The sequence below is a fragment of the Engraulis encrasicolus genome, chromosome 15 (assembly GCF_034702125.1).
Source record: "Engraulis encrasicolus isolate BLACKSEA-1 chromosome 15, IST_EnEncr_1.0, whole genome shotgun sequence".
NCBI classification, from domain to species: Eukaryota; Metazoa; Chordata; class Actinopteri; order Clupeiformes; family Engraulidae; genus Engraulis; species Engraulis encrasicolus.
In genome coordinates this window covers 11,302,740-11,320,239 of record NC_085871.1, presented here as the reverse complement: position 1 = coordinate 11,320,239, position 17,500 = coordinate 11,302,740, and the positions used below count along the sequence as shown (strand labels likewise).

At 41.7% G+C, this 17,500-nt stretch overlaps 2 protein-coding genes across 2 annotated transcripts in view; both read right to left on the bottom strand.

Annotated features, from left to right (window-relative positions):
- LOC134464823 (mucin-5AC-like) overlaps positions 1-7,861 on the bottom strand; it is a 59,510-nt gene extending 51,649 nt beyond the window's left edge. Inside the window, exons 1-3 of the mRNA XM_063218158.1 lie at positions 7,853-7,861; positions 7,526-7,552; positions 77-300 (exon numbers count right to left, since the gene is read on the bottom strand). Of these exons, the coding sequence (XP_063074228.1) occupies positions 77-300; positions 7,526-7,552; positions 7,853-7,861 (260 nt within the window). The remainder of the gene's footprint in view (positions 1-76; positions 301-7,525; positions 7,553-7,852) is intronic.
- Positions 7,862-11,273: 3,412 nt separating this feature from the next.
- LOC134464822 (mucin-2-like) overlaps positions 11,274-17,500 on the bottom strand; it is a 71,054-nt gene continuing 64,827 nt past the window's right edge. The window contains exons 37-39 of the mRNA XM_063218157.1: positions 16,571-16,677; positions 14,154-14,185; positions 11,274-11,456 (exon numbers count right to left, since the gene is read on the bottom strand). Of these exons, the coding sequence (XP_063074227.1) occupies positions 11,274-11,456; positions 14,154-14,185; positions 16,571-16,677 (322 nt within the window). The remainder of the gene's footprint in view (positions 11,457-14,153; positions 14,186-16,570; positions 16,678-17,500) is intronic.

Below are 17,500 nucleotides of genomic sequence, written 5' to 3'. Positions count from 1 at the left end.
TGTGTGTGTGTGTGTGTGTGTGTGTGTGTGTGTGTGTGTGTGTGTGTGTGTGTGAGTGCTTGCAAGAAAGTGTAACCTGTGGTTTTCCACAGTGATGTGTCCGTCCTGGTCGATGACGGTCCTGATCTTGTTGATGACTATCTCAGCGCGTGTCAGCAGGGTTCCCAGTCCTCGCTGGGCGGTGACGTCAACCTGCACTGATTGGTGTGTGAAGCGTGTGACGACGAAGGAACAGGACGTCCTGACATGGTACGCATCCCCGTTAAACGGACGCACCACTCCACTGCCAAATGTCCTGCACTCCTCTGCAGCAGACAGACAGACATACAGACAGATAGAGAGACAGACAGACAGACAGACAGACAGATAGACAGATTAGTGAGTATTTATGTACAGATAAAATTTAGAAAAATGTGCAGCATATTGTGATGGGCAGCATGGTTGCTATGTCACAATCCTTCCTTTACATACTCTACCTGTAGCCCCTTAATGCGAGCTGTACCTCCAGTGGCACGCTGTAATAGTCATTGAAATGTAACTACCACAGCACTACAATACTATGACACCACTCAGACCCTTTAGTAATGCGCCACGACTTGGTCATTACCATACTGGTAACAACAAATGTATAAAGCCGCGTCTTAAGGGGTTAAACACGGCTAAAATGGCACTGAAATTAATTAAAGCAAAGAGCCAAAACTCACTCTGACTCAAGCTCTCGGCGGCAGCTGATTCCAGAACAGCTGTGGAGAAAAACAAGTCACAATATAAACAGTAACGCCACCCAGCAGAAAGAGGAGCAGAGGAAGAGACAGAGAGGTCAGCTAGATTTTAAAAAATAATGTTGTGTCCAATATGTGGACAGGTTTTCAATTAGGTTTCGCAAGGTTTCATCCATTTTCTACAACTTTCAGCAGCGTCTAAGAAAATCTGCTGTGTGAATGAGAATAATCCCTGTGCAGTAAATGAAGCCTGAAAGATCCAGCAAAGTTACACCATTTCTTTGGCATTTTAAGGAAGGCAACAACCAAATAATCTGCTCATTATCCAATGTTAAAACAACATCTAATTTGTTATGTACCATCATGTAGTAGACTACTGAGTACCCCAAAACAGCATCCCTTTCCCTCTTCAATTATTAACACATTGAATGTCAGGCAATATAAGCATGCGTTCATGTGTTGAGTACCAGCTTGTAATAACGTGTTTTTGCTGGGATTTTTTTTTTTTCTATTTCGAATTTTCTATTTCAAAACTAGACACTCTAATGCACCTTTTGTGTGATTTTGGTCACTCTTTGATGAAAAGAACTGACATAGATAATGAAAATGCATGCAAAGTCCTACGTACAAAGTTAAAGTGCATTTTATTGTCCAAAACCTTACAAGTGTCAGCACAGAAGACACGCACGCACGCACGCACGCACGCACGCACGCACACACACACACTTTTAGAAGGAAAAGTACAATCAATGTACATGTTTATGAAAATGAACAACTTCAAATGTAAAGGTGAGAAACAATATAAGACATTTTTAATATTGGTTATTTATTTTCAAAATATATGCTGCCAACTGAATAATAAACAAATATTTACCGTATTGTTCTGATTAATTTTTAGCAGCCAAAAACATCTTTGACTGGTATTACTGTGAATTCAGGTAAATTGGGCCACTTTCGGCCACTCGCATACATGCAAAAAATAGTGGCCCAATATACCTGAATACACCATAGTGGACATGGACAAGATCCAGTTATTCATTTGAAAAGTGTTCATTTCCAAATGATTATTAATGGTAGTAAATATTGACGAAAAGATAACATTTGTGAATGGGCAGCATACATTCTGGAAATGAACAAAAATTACACACTCTACCTTTGAATATTTTTGAAAATGCATACCAGTATACATGTACAGGGGTTGGACAAAATAATGGAAACACCTGCCATTTTAGAGTAGGAAGTTTCATGGCTCTAGTGGACCAACCTGTTGACCAATCTTCATTAATTGGACATTGCGCCATAAGGTTAAATGTGAAGATTCAATTAGCAGGGCAAGAGCGCAGTTCAAAAAGGAGAAATACAAAATTTTGAGCAAAACTGTGCTCTTACCCTGCTAATAGAATCTTCACACTTCACCATACTGGTGCAATGTGCAATTAATGAAGACTGGCCAACAGGCTGGTCCACATCAGCCAAGAAACTTCCCACTCTAAAATGACAGATGTTTCCATTATTTTTTTTAAACCCTGTATATGGTAGTATGTTTTTGAAAATGCCTCTTGAACGGTTTCCAAGCTTACCTGCCATAAGTCCCATGGTCATCATCAGGGATAGAGACAGCATACCTGTGTCCATGATTGCAGGTGAGCGGTCCGCCAGATATGGGACCACCACTGCAGCAGTAGCAAGACAAGTGTACCTGTGCACCGCTGACCTCACCTCTTTATCCTCTTCACACACACACACACACACACACACACACACACACACACACACACACACACACACACACACACACACACACACACACACACACACACACACACACACACACACACACACACACACACACACACACACACACACACACACACACACACCTATGTTTCAACACAACACAAGGAAGTGGAGCCCTGATTAAAAGCTCAACCATTCATGAATTCCATTCACAACACAAAGGTGTTAAATACATGGCTGAGCTTCACAATGCATGGTCACACATACCGCTGCTCCCAAAGAGGCTACACACAAACACAGACGCGTGCACACACACACACACACACACACACACACACACACACACACACACACACACACACACACACACACACACACGTATGTGTGAGGTTCTGGGAAGGAAGGAATACAGATGAATTTCCGTTGTTCTTCAGCTGGGATGGGCAGCTATTATTGAAATCGTATTGGCCCACACCACCCTCGAAAGGTTTCCAGGGAAGTACCTTGATATACATATACAATACACACAATATGCACATACACACTGAGAGAGGAGGATGGATGGGGAAACCACCTTTGGCCAGCATCGAACCCAGGTCTCTGGTGCATGGGCACAGTGCATCAGCCCGCCAAGCCAGGAAACTCCGGCATTTATTTATTTGAAAGGCGTTTCCTGTTTTAGTTATTTTTTTGTCGAGAGTCGAGAGTACTGTATGACAGGAAGGGTTACGTGGCGCTATTCCGACATGTCGCTATTCCGACGTTAATGTCTATTGTCGGAATACCGACACGTTTTCCACCGTCCGCCGCTATTCCTACATGCCGCTATTCCGACATCCCTAACCTTAACCCTAACCCTAACCCTAAACCTAACCCTAACCCTGGGGATGAAAAGTGTCGGAATAGCGGCATGTCGGAATAGCGCTATGTCGGAATAGCGATTGCCCCCCGACAGGAAGAGAGTAGTAGAGGCTGCTGTGCACCCCAAGTCATATACTCACCACCAGCCACTTTATTAGGCACACCTTGCTAGTACAGGGTTGGACCCCCTTTTGCCTTCAGAACTGCCAGCAACAATTCTCAGGTTGGACTCACCGTAAGAAAAAGAAAGAAAATATCCCGCACACCATTACACTAGCAGTCTGAACCATTGATACAAGGGTGGATGGACCCATGTTTTCATGTTACTAATGCCAAATTCTGTCCCTACCATCCAAGTGTCACAGCAGGAATTCACACTAAATCAGACTAGGGACGTTTTTGTAATCTGTTGTCCAATTTTGGAGAGTGCTGCTTTGGCCAGAAAAGTTCAACATGCTGTGAGATGTTGTCTTGCATAGTTTGATTGTACCAAGTGGTAAGTTGAGTTAGATCTACTGTTGCCTTTCTATCAGCTCGAACCTGCCTAGCCTTTCCCCTCTGACATCAACAAGGCATTTTCATCCACAGAACTGCTGCTCACTGAATCCCCCTAACCCTTTTCCTGACTATTCTCTGGTTGAGTGTGAACATCCCAGTTGATCAGCAGTTTCTGAATTAGTCAAATCAGTCCATCTAGTACCCACAACAATGCTATATTCAAAGTTACTTATAACACCTTTCTTCATTATGATGAAATGATGAGCAGTTGGAGAGTTGTGCCTTTAATTGACCAGTGATTGTTATATATTCTAAAATTATTCATATGGGCTCTTCAATACTTATATGGCACATACTGTATACTATAAAAAAGTGCCCCATTCCTCCATTTCCACATATACAAAAAAGTTAGTGTCAAGCAATGATATACATTCCTCAATTTCCACATACTACACGTCTGGCAGGCATGCACAATATGCAACATATCAACATTTTACATGTGCTGTGTTTGAGTTTTTACTTACTGTATATGGCCCATAGTGGCTCATTTCTCCTTTAAGATTCAATAAAATGGTAACACTTTAGAATAACAATCCTTCCAAAGCGTTCTAAACACTTTGTAATTAATGAACTAAATATGAGCAAAACTTTTAGAAATGTTTGTAGGCTAAATGAGTGGGCATCCTGTGCTAACACAGCAGACAAAGCACAGCCGCAGCAGTTCTGGACGTTTGTCCTCCAAAAACGTAAAAAGAGATAAAAAACCCTCCCAAAACACACTGTGCAGCCATAGGTTGGTTCAAATTCTTGCTCATTAAAAAGGTGTGGCCTAAATGTTTTGTTCATAAAGTGTTAATAAAGCTTGATTGACCACTATTTTGGTGCACTACCTCTATATTTTTATATTTAGTCGGGCAATTCAAATGAATAGGCAGCGTTTCGTTGCCCAACCACGAAAAACGGGCAATTACGTGAATGCACCACGAAAATTAAAGTTCTTTTTTTCGTGATGACTTTACGAAAGGCGTGAGATATGGTTGGAGTGTGTGTGTGAGAGAGAGAGAGAGTGTGTGTGTGTGTGTGTGTGTGTGTGTGTGTGTGTGTGTGTGTGTGTGTGTGTGGTGTGTGTGTGTGTGTGTGTGTGAGAGAGAGAGAGAGAGAGAGAGAGAGAGAGAGAGAGAGAGAGAGAGAGAGAGAGAGAGAGAGAGAGAGAGTCTGCTCATCCTGTTCTCATTACACCACATTAGTTCCTCTGATTGAGACACTGGATGTATCACATGACCCGCGTCACTGGGCCGAGTCTGCCATGCTCCACCGTAGTTTAAGGGTAATTTAATCCGGTTTTATTTTTCTGTTTTTTGCTTTAGAATCTCATCAGGGGACTGTGACGGTTACACTTGCCTGTTAATGGTTACTCGACCAAAGTTGTGTTTCACATGGTTTCCATGACTCCTCTATTCTTTGAGGAACAAGGAAGAGAGAGAGAGAGAGAGAGGGATGCCCACTATTTGTTCCCTTTCACCTTAACCTGGGAAGGTTTCCATGTTTCGACCTGCATGGCGTTTAGAAATATTTGACGAGTCATTAATCATTTGAATTGCCCACCTTGCTTTGACCTGCTTCACTGGCATAAAGAAACATTCTGGTGCTGTGGTTTAATAATAGTCATCATGTCACTTCCCCCTCAGGTCATGTGTGGTGACACACTAACAGCACACCAGTCCGGATATTATGTCCTTCGATATTAACGTGTAATTTTGTACATGTGCCGGTTTCTTTCAAACTAGTGTTGTGACGTAGCAATATGATACAAATTAAATCTGTAGGCTACCACATAGCAATTGCTGGGTAGCCTAACAAGCAAGCAGACCGTTGATAAAACTCTAGGTAAAACTCTATACTTAACTTGACACACAGTAGAAACTTATTTTCTTCAGTGTTCTACTTACTAAAGAGGGTATTTTTCTGTAGTAAAATACTGAAATATTGTTTTTAGACTCGGAGTTCACAGATGTGTGTATATTTTACATATTTTTCCTGACATTTAAAAAATTGCACTAATTTATTGTAAAAAATATTGGGCAACCACATGAAAGTTATCTCTTGTATAACATATTTTGGAGTTCAAAAACTAACCAAATGTGTTTTCTCAATGCATTCACTCCTGCTTTCATCAATATCACATGCAATGTGTGTCCTTATGGGGTGATGATTTCAGATTGTAAACCGGTATGAAGAGAGTCTGCCCATGTGATGAGGAAGTGAACATAGTATGGCGATTGATTTTTGTGTGTTCAATGCGACAACTGCGACAAATGCGATTTCCTTCATGAAAATTGTGTGTAATCCATATAATTGTGTGTAGTGGTTTGAAAAGAGTGTGTTTTAAAACTGAAATATGAGTGTAAAGAAGGAATTGTGTTTAGTGTTAAGTGACATTGGTTAGGGGTTTGGGAAATGAATGAAATGTTCAGAGAATTGTGTGTGAAGTACCAGAAATTGTGTGGAAGCAATCAAGAAAAACTGTAACCTTTCCTACTCAAATAAATCATAGGAACACAAAAAACGTGACGTCACATCTTTCATATATGTCATGTCCATGTGAAACACTTTGATTCTGTAGTGAATGTCTGACTTTGGCATTGCCGAGATGTATGTACTGTACAGTATGCAGTATATGTGTAATTGTACTGGACTTTGTACCTTTCTCTGACTGATAGACTCAATATTGTTTTTAATGGCATTATATTGCAGTTATCTGACACGGGTACTTTTATTGCGGCACAGGATATTGGTACACTCTCCTGAGATGTGGGGTTAGGAGTCTTGCTATACAGTAGGTTAGGGTTAGGCGCTGGCTGAGCAGTATTCGCTCCCAGGCTGGACTGAGGCACAGAGGAAAGAGCTCCAGGGGGTCAGATAAAGGCATCAGATAACATCATTGGCCGCCCTCTTTCCCCTCTAGAGGGCCTTTACAGTACCTACCCGCTGTCTAAAAAAGGCCAATTCTATATCCTTAGAGACATATCACACCCAGGCCACAACCTGTATGAACTGCTGGTAGTGGATACAGATCTACGAAAACCAGGACAAATAGACTGAAGTACAGTTTTTATCCAGTGGCCATCACTGCACTTAGGCTATTTTTATTTATTCATTTGGTTGTTGTTGCCTCAATCAACAAGGAATGCACAATCTCGCTGTTACAATGACAATGACAAATAAAAGATGTTCTATATTCTATTCTATTAAATGTTTTACTGCCCTCTCCCTCTTCTCTCCCCCATTCGCTGATTAGCTGTTGGCAAGACCAAACCTCTTCAAGTTTTGTCAGAGGACGCGCTCAACTTCTTGGAAAAAATGAATGTCTTTGGGTGCGCGATAAAAGGTATCAACTGAAAGAAGAAAAATCCGCACTCACAAAAGCAAACGCGTTTCGGCTATCAAGCCTTCATCAGTGCGGGGTACGCGCTGATGAAGGCTTGATAGCCGAAACGCGTTTGCTTTTGGACATGGTGGTAATATAATAAATAATGAGACTTATTTTGCAAGACCAAACCTCTCCCAGGCTCTCTGTACAAATGAGGCAGCTGTGGCCTAATGGATAGGGAGGTGGTCTTAAGATCAGCGGGTTGCCGGTTCAAATCCCATCCTTTCCCAGCTATGGTTGAAGCAAGGCACCTAACCCCACCTTGCTCTCTAGGGACTGTAAACAAATAGGTACATTTAGTAGACTATGTGAGGAGGGTACAACCAGGCTATATTAATTAGGCCATATTCTGCAGAGAAACCATTTAAATCGGAGCGCACCCTCTGTTCAAAGTGAAATTAAATACAAGGAGCTTGTTTCCTAGGCTTAGCAATGCGTAATAATCTGTGTATGAAAGAGAACCATCCCATCAGAGATGGCAACCTGCCTCCCTGATTAGCAATACATGCATAGAGATGTCTGATAAATGCAGAGACACCCTCTGCAGACAACCTTCACACTTCGATGGCGGACACAAACAAACACATGCAATGCGTGGTCCAACCAACTCCATGACCCCAGGTCATGAATGTTATATAGGCAATATTCTGTAGTCTATACACTTTAGATGGGACTCAATCATACGCTCAAGTGTTCAGGAGTGGTCGCAGAAAATTGCAGACTTAACAACCTCAAGAGTATGGAAACCTTTGATAAAACTCCGGACTGGAATCAAGGGGGAACTGAGTACGTGAATCAGCGATCGTTGATGAACACCATATTGAGAATCTTTGCTTGAGCCATCCCTTAGAACAGAAAGTAGAAGTCATTAAAGCAGTGGTATCATGCCAGTGTTTATTTTTCAGCGTGCTACTAAGTTACATTGAACATTCTAGAATGTGTTACAATGAATGCAATAGTTCCAACACTCATTCTCTTTCTTACGAAATACAAAGCTCTGTCTTTGCGATCTAAGACAACCAGCAGTATAAGTCATCTATATCAGCAAATGAGAACATATCCGCGGACAACCAGGGACATCAGGTGTGTGGGGTTGTATGGAAAACAATGGAATCAAACGTTGGCAGAGCAGTGCTCTCAAATTGTCAGAAACAATGTGCGGAGGCCCCTGTACACACACACACACCATGGACACACTGAAACACACAGCCAAAGACGCACACGTACTTGCTGGACAAGAATTTGAGAAGAAAGGCATCAATCACATATATTATTTAAAAAAGTTCTCACAAGTGTCAGAAGCACTTTGCGGGATTTCTCAACGCAGAGTTTAATGGGAGCCGTAGAATGTTTCAGTAAGATTGGAATATGAAATGTAAATGGAGCTCAGGGGTTTTACACGAGTCTTCCGAGGGGGACTGGGGGAGAAACTTTGGGTTGGCAGTCGCAGGCTGTGATGTTCTTGTAGATGAACGTAACCGAGCCACCACACAACGGAACCGTTCGGTCTTCATATTTCAGCATCTGGCACACGAAATGGTCCTTCTTCACAGTCACAAAGCCATCCATGCCTATCTCAAACCTGGGGACACACAAGAGCAAATGGCAGGGTAAATGACACCAAAATCACACTGAAAGGAGTGAGTCCAGAGTACACACGGGCCTGCACGCACACAGACTCTCATAGGGATTATGACATTAAAAAGTCAGCCTTAGGCTACATTTACAGAGCTTGTGTAATCAGCCATGCTGTTTTACCTACTCCCATTGTCATTGTGACACAGCACTCCTCGGCACAAAAAGTGAACAATGCACACAACTAAATTGAATTCAGGTCTCACCTCGCCCGAAAGGGAGCAGTGCGGCAGGACGATACCATGCTCAGGGTACCTCAGTCATGGAGGAGGATGGGGGAGAGCACTGGTTAATTACTCCCCCCACCAACCTGGCATGTCATGAGTCAAACTGGCAACCGTTGGGCTACAAGTCTGACGCCCTAATATACCCGCTTACCCATGACTGCCCCTTTATAAGACACACACATGCACACACGCACACACGCACCACACACACACTCTGTAAAAAGACACACACACACACACACACACACACACACACACACACACACACACACACACACACACACACACACACACACACACACACACACACACACACACACACACACACACACACACACTGGTCTCTGAGTCACTCACCTTGGGTTGTCAGGACACGATCCTGTACAGATTGGCACCACTATGGAGGTAGTGCAGGCACCATAGTTTATCCTCAACGGCCTCATGACCACACCACAGCGGATCTTAGGAGGCACTGTGGAGGCACAACAACACCAAAAACAGGCCAATCAAATCAGAGGCGCTTGTGCGTGCGTGCATGTGTGTGTGTGTGTGTGTGTGTGTGTGTGTGTGTGTGTGTGTGTGTGTGTGTGTGTGTGTGTGTGTGTGTGTGTGTGTGTGTGTGTGTGTGTGTCTGTTGTGTAAACAGCTCAGAGCTATGACTGGTGTGTCTGTGAGTGGCGTGTGGTCCTGTTTGCGAGATGCATCGTTGCATTAACATCATGCAGCCCCGTGTTTATGTTTCTAGTTACTATTTACCTGTTTACCTGACACACGGCTTGTTTGGAAGTGTGTGTGTGTGTGTGTGTGTGTGTGTGTGTGTGTGTGTGTGTGTGTGTGTGTAACACAGGAACCGGAGTCAACCTTCACCGTCTTCATGAAAACACCACAGGTGTACTTAGCTGAGGAGGGACAACAACACCAACAACAGGCCAATCGGTGGTGTGCATTTCTCAGAGGTGAGTTGAAGGAGAGGATTGTGCACATCCCAGGGAGAGGTGCAGGACAAAGGTCAACTGTAGTTTTCAGAGTGAGGAGTCCGCACACTTAGAATCCTTTTTGTTGTGTTTTATTTTTTCATGGCAGTCTAACGTTTCGACCTCAACAGTAGAGAATCTGAAGAAGACTGTTAAGGTCGAAACGTTATCCCGCCATGAAAAAATAAAACACAACAAAAAGGATTCTAAGTGTGCGGACTCCTCACTCTGAAAACTACATTTCTCAGAGGTGGCCTTCCAACAGACGTACGTGTAACTTCAATGAGTAACTGGTCTACAGTTGCTATAGAGCGGCGCTTCTTGACAGCATCATTGCTTATCTAGACCCTATTTGTCGAAAGCATCGTTGCTAATGAGTTAGCAACTTAGTAGGGTGACAATGCGGAATTGCATTGCTACCAAGTTGCTACCTAAGTTAGCATTGAAGGTTTCAAGAAACAATCCCCTGTGCAAGAATCTGAAATAACTAATGTTCAATACCAGCTTGCGAATACATTTGTAGGACCTTTGTGTGTGTGTGTGTGTGTGTGTGTGTGTGTGTGTGTGTGTGTGTGTGTGTGTGTGTGTGTGTGTGTGTGTGTGTGTGTGTGTGTGTGTGTGTGTGTTTGTGTGTGTGTGTGTGTGTGTGTGTTTGGATGCACATGTGCGTGTGNGTCTCTGTGTGTTTGTGTGTGAGTGTGTGCGTGTGGGAGTGTGTGGCTGTGTGTGTGTGTGTGTGTGTGTGTGTGTGTGTGTGTGTGTGTGTGTCTGTGCGTGTGTGTTTGTGTGTGTGTGTGTGTTTGGATGCACATGTGCGTGTGTGTCTGTGTGTGTGTGTGTGTGTGTGTGTCTGTGCGTGTGTGTTTGTGTGTGTGTGTGTGTTTGGATGCACATGTGCGTGTGTGTCTGTGTGTGTGTGTGTGTTTCTCCTTTGCACTAGTAGTTATTTTTTTCTATTCTTCTATATAGTTATGTAAATATCCTTTTTTTAAAGATATGCCTTTTGTAAATGTCTAACAGGTGTACTTAAATGAGGGGGAAGAAAAACACCAACAGCCAGTCAACTGTGTTTCTTGACAGCGTTGTGGCTTACCAAGTTAGCAACTTAATTGGTTGTAAAGTAATCATTCTTTGACAACCTACAAAGTAGCTAAGTGGTGTTGTTTCATTATTAAAAGAGCATAATGCATCAACAAAAAAGGTCTTCACCAGGCAAAGGTGTGCAGGTTTGGTCCCCACAGCAGCCTGTCGGAGTGACAGTGGAGCCCGGGAGGCAAATTGGGTGGATGATGGGCCTCTTCACGCACTGGGTGCTTCTGGTGAGGTTGTCGCAGGTACAGATGTTACAGTCGACCTCCCATGTGTCGCCCGGCTGCAGGAAGACAAGGAAAGTCATTACAGTGCGATTGTGAAGCGAAGATTCGACTTCAAAGAAAGCAATACAGTACGCTGGCCAAAATCTGTTTGTCGTTCCCAGAAGATCAGTCCTTTTTTGTGTGTCACGCCCCTGTTGCTTGCCAACAACAACAACAACAACAACAACAACAACAACAACAACAACAACAACAACAACTATAGAGCACTGAATCATTTTCCATTGCTCAATTCCCTTTTATGCATCACCATCAAAACACATGCACTGTGCCAATAACACATAGGATACCATGGCATATACCATACGGTTATGCATGCGTATGTCCTAGGGCTGGGACATTAAAGAAACACTATGCAACTTTTTCATAGTCATGAAATGGCTTGGAACTCAAGGTTTTGCTTGACTGACCCGTTATGGCGAAAATGGCAATATTTCCATCACCGCCTAGTGCTCCTGCTCCGAAACAGCACTTGCAGTTTTGCCTGGCGGCGCAGCGCCTTTTGTTGTTGTGGAATTTGCGGCCGCTAGGGGCGTCTAGATTTCTATGCTGTATGAGCGGAACGAGACCCATTCCTCTTCGTTTGCTAAATAAGCAGCAGCACTTGCTGAAAGCTGGCTACTGGCTAGCTGATTGTAAAATATCACGCTGGCATGCAACGAAAACAACGAATGGGACTGCAAATAAATCACGAGCTAATTGAAATGAAAGGTTTGGACAGGCAAATAAATCGCTTGTGTGAACATTGGAAAAGGGCTTCAAACCGGAGAGAGCCGAACGCCAAAAGAGCAAAGATGTGGATTTTGTCATTCATTCACTGCACTGGGATTTATGCATTAGCATTCTCAAAGCCCACACCACCTCGTTTAGTTTACAAAGCTACACAAATGTATACGAGTTGAAATCTGATGTCGCACATTTTACTTGATGTCAAAGGACACAATCAGTCGAGCGAGGCTAAAAATATATGTTGTTGCCGTGACAAAACTTGATCTCTAGCCGGCTTATGGATGTCCACTTTCACTTTCAACACCTCACTAGATAAAAACGCGTCTTGTCACCTCGACTTCGAAATCTTTATTATGACAACAAAATAAGCAATAGCCTTTTGTTTCCTCGTTCTTCTTATGCACAGGTACTGTATAGTCACTGGAAATGTGAAATAAAGACGGAGATATCTGCCGGGAACAAGTGGATCAAATAATATTCATCTAAAGGAAGTGCAAACATGATTGCAGTTGTGTGAAGTGAATAGACGAAGCAGCGAACTCATAAGCAAGGGGGAGAATCGCACATATGATAAAGCCCCTTAGAAGTGGAGAGAGCTGAATGCAAGGAAGGGAATCTGGCTAATTACAGAAGACAAAGAAATTTAATTCGCACATAATCTCGAAGCCAATGTCTGTCTAATTTAGTTCAAAGCAGATTTTCGGCAGAACCACTAGAGGCCGCTATAAAGTTGTTTATATCGGTGTGTTTATGTCAAAGTTGCATAGGATATCTTTAATGCATTACAGTATTTCTCAATTGGTTTTGTACATTTCTCGAATCTCTCTCGCAATTTGCAAAACATAATATTCATTCTCAAAACAGCTTTAACAAATGGCAAAACACCGTGGATAATCTGCAAAACCGAGTCTCTTGCTCAAAACCCTTATTTGTCTTTCAAAATCATGTTTTTTGTGTCAATGAACGTATCAGCGCCAGCAGAATGGTTAGTCATTGTGTCATAGTGTATGGACAAGCTAGTCAAATAAATTTCTCATGTTTTCAATTGAATAGTACACTCTTGAGGATCTTTTCTGAAGCGAAATGCTGTTTAGATTGGATGAAAAATGTTGTAAATTTGACTTTATATTACATTGATCAGATAAGATAGAGATAGTTTCATGCATTCAGTGACAAAGCTTTTTGAGTGATGTGACAAAAGCAATTGATAATGTACGAAATCACTGAGAATTGTACACAGCCATGGCATGGTGGACGATAGCATTTGCTATATGCCGAAAACAATGAGAAACTGTGCACAGGTAACACCAGGAAGTCACAATTGAACAAAGACTTTTGAGAATCATTATTCTGTAGTGAGAAATGTACAAAACCAATTGAGAAAAAATGTAATTTTGATAAATTAAGTAACGCGATTAAAAAAAATAATCACAATATAATATAGCTACATAGTTCTGGATTAGACCAGTGGAGGGCAGTATTACGCCTGATGGTGAACAACCTGCTGAAATTGTCAAGAGTTCACTCTTGTTTTAAAATGAACGATGTTTTTAGATTACGCTTATTTATTGTAATTATTCAAAATCCATGTCAGATAGTCAGATATTTAAATGTGGTTAAAATGCGATTAATTCGATTAATTAATTTCAAAGCCTATAGATTAATGCGATTACATTTTCAAGTCCCAGCCCTAACATAGTATGTTCCAATAGCACACACTCTCTACAGCAGCGTGGACACCACTGAGCTCTAAAGGTTCCACTGACTGGCCTTGTTCGTAGTGGCTAAACCATGCTGTTATGCCGGGGACCCAGGTTCGATTCCGGATCGAGGTCATTTGTAAGTAAGTAAGTACATTTTAAAAACAGCCACGCATTTTAGCAGCCATCCCCATCTCTCTCTCCCACTCACTTCCTGTCTCCTCTCACATCATAGAAATAACCCCCAAAATACATTCAAAACATTACCTGCTTTGGATAGCCATAGGGGTCTTGACAGTCTGGAAAGGCAAGGTGAAAGCAGAGAGGTCAAAGTTAAAGAGGAATGGAATAAGTGGACTTCTTACATGTGGTATGTATTCAATCATTGAAAAAGGGCCATCCACTGCACAACAAGTTACAGTTAACCCGATAACACTTTAGGATAACAGGCGACTATAAATCACTTATAAAGTATTAGTGACACTTAGTTAATAATGAACTCATAATGAACAAGACATTTAGTCTACAAATGTTTGTAAATGATTAAGGAATAATATGTAAAAACTATAATAAATTATTTATAAACTGTTTACAAAGCAATCATAAAGTATTAGTAAATGATCTTTTAATGTCTACAAACTATTTACCATGCATCTACAAACTATTTACAAAGCTTTTTGCACCTGTTATTCTAAATTATACAATAGTTAGATCCGGTCAATTTATTTTGCGATATCTGATTGGATGAGGCGCGTTCTACTGGCATTCTACGCGTCGGATAGGAGGATGATGTGTCGGTGGACATCATCCCCGGAGACTCATCACACCTAATAATCACTCCGCCGTGGATAGAATGTAACCAGAGCCGCGCATTTTGAACTCGCCATCATTCTATCTCATAGTCTTCTGCAGGAAAAGTGAATGTAACCATGGCCACGTAGTTTGAACTCGCAATAATTCTATTCCATTGTTCTATGCTGGACTAAGTTGGGCGCACACACGCCCGTATGACAGAGACGCGTATCCCAGTTGGTAGCTGGATTCTGGCAGAGAGGAAAGAAGTTATCTGATTCTAGTGCAGTTGTCTGGGCAGTTGGCATACCTCCGCAGCCGCTATTTCGTAGTCTTTTGAATGCAATCTAACATATGTAGCCTACTTTAAATATCTATTCATACACAGAAGATAGTTTCAAATGGGAGATATACGGGACAACAGACACTTTTTTGACCCAGAGACAGAAAGGCTGCGGGAGAGGGAATGACGAGGAAGAGATGCCCTTTCTCAGGTTCGCACCCACATAAGAGGTTTGCCTGAGAAAGTGAAAACAAAGGTTTTTGTACATGCCTTTGTGTTTTCACTTTAGAATAACAGGCGCAAAAAGCTTTGTAAATAGTTTGTAGATGCTTTGTTAATAGTTTGTAGACATTATAAGATAATTTCAATGGAAATGGTCCATTGTACATATTACCTTGTCAAAAGTTTTCGTACATGCCTTTGTATTTTCACTTTAGAAAAACAGGCGCAAAAAGCTTTGTAAATAGTTTGTAGATGCTTTGTAAATTGTTTGTAGATATTAAAAGATCATTTCAATGGAAATTGTCCATTGTACATATTACCTCGACGAAAGTTTTCATACATGCCTTTGTGTTTTCACTTTAGAATAACAGGTGCCAAAAGCTTTGTAAATAGTTTGTAGATGCTTTGTAAATAGTTTGTAGGCATTAAAAGATCATTTACTAATACTTTATGATTGCTTTGTAAGCAGCTTTATACATTATTTACAATAGTTTTTACATATTATTCCTTAATCATTTACAATCATTATTAACTAAGTGTTACTAATACATTATAAGTGATTTATAGTCACCTGTTATTCTAAAGTGTTACCGTTAACCCTTTTGTGAAAGAGCCTCTTATAACCGTTTCGTCACCAAAACACTAATGTCCATGTCTTAATCTAGTACTGAAGACTCTCAGTGATATTATAACAATGTTGTTATAAAGTAGTTAAGCTTTTTCAGCCAATACTGAACAGGATCCTCAGCGATCCCATCTACCTGAAAGGACTATGGTAATCTAGAAAAACTTACATGCAAATCAGCTATTTTGATATCATTATGCTTATTGGAATGGCTGCAGACCACAAGACAGGAGACCAAAAAAAGGAATTCAAGAACACAACTTTTTCATGCTATGGAGTATTTGTATGTATGGTCAGAGCTGTAGAGCAGTGGTTCTTAACCTGGGGTGCGGGCACCCCTGGGGGTGCGCCAGTGAATTCAGGGGGTGCACGGAAATTTGTTTGTGTTGAGGTTGAGACCAAAATTCTGCTTGCAACCATTATAATTAGGCCAAATTAAGAGCAAATTAAAACATATTTGGTCCCCATGTAAAGTCATTCAAGTATTGATTAATGTCTAAAGCTAGAATCATTCTAATTAATCACTCAAATAATTTTTTAGTGCGTATACACATGTAGACGATTGGGTTGGGGGTGCGTGGCTTGTCTTGGGGTGCTTCAAGAAAAAAAGGTTAAGAACCACTGCTGTAGAGTATACAGTGTCTACATGTATATGCACAGTAGATAACAGTATAAATGATGTAACTGTTTCTGTCTGTCTATGTGTCTTTTTCAGTGTGTGTGTGTGTGTGTGTGTGTGTGTGAGTGTGAGTGTGTACTCACCAGTGCAGATGTCCACACACTGTCCGTGTGGCCCAGCTCGTGCCTGGTTCTTAGGGCAGAAGCAGCCAGAATGTGGATCAATGAAGCTACGTCCTGGAGCACGCACACTGCAGAAACCATACACACATACGTAGACAGACAGAGACACAGACACAGACACAGACAGAGACACAGACACACAAGTTTTCATTCATTTGGAATAATATGGATTGTTAGCACACACACAACCTGGTTCAAATCCATGCACAGCCTTGGCATCCAAAATCAAATTAGTTTATCTACCTATCATTGAGCAATAACACATAAAATGTGGTGCACATCCATCCACTCTTTCTCTCTAGGTCGTCCTCAGACAAGCCTTCCATTGTTGCTTCCAGTCATCCCGATTCTCCATACATCTTTTCAGTTTGCTGGTACTCTGGTCTCCCGCGTATTTCTTGAGTATGTCCACATATGTTACTGTGGGACGTCCTCTTAACTGGCACCCTTGTGATGGTTCCCACAGCACCAGTTTGCTGGCTGGCAGTTCTTGATGCCTTTGGCAATGTCCTGCAAGTCTCATTTTTCTTACAGCAATCTTCTCGCTCACCCTTTTTATTCCCTCATACAGGGTTTCATCGATTACGAAGCATCCTGGTGTAGCACCCATCAAGAGACTTCTCTAGGGTTAGCTTACTATGCCACTATTTTGGGGCTTAATACAGTTAATATCTTTGGCTGGGGTTTATAAAGGTGGTAAAGTGTCTTATTTTTCATGTAAGCCGTTGCCTTGCTTTAAGACAAGTTAAAAGAGGGGGCATGTCGCTAAGCTAGTGAAAGTCAATGAATCCGTGTAGCATGCTACAATGCTACACGGATCCATTGACTTTCACTAGCTTAGCGACATATTCCCTCTTTCAACTTGTCATAAAGCAAAACAACGCTTAACAT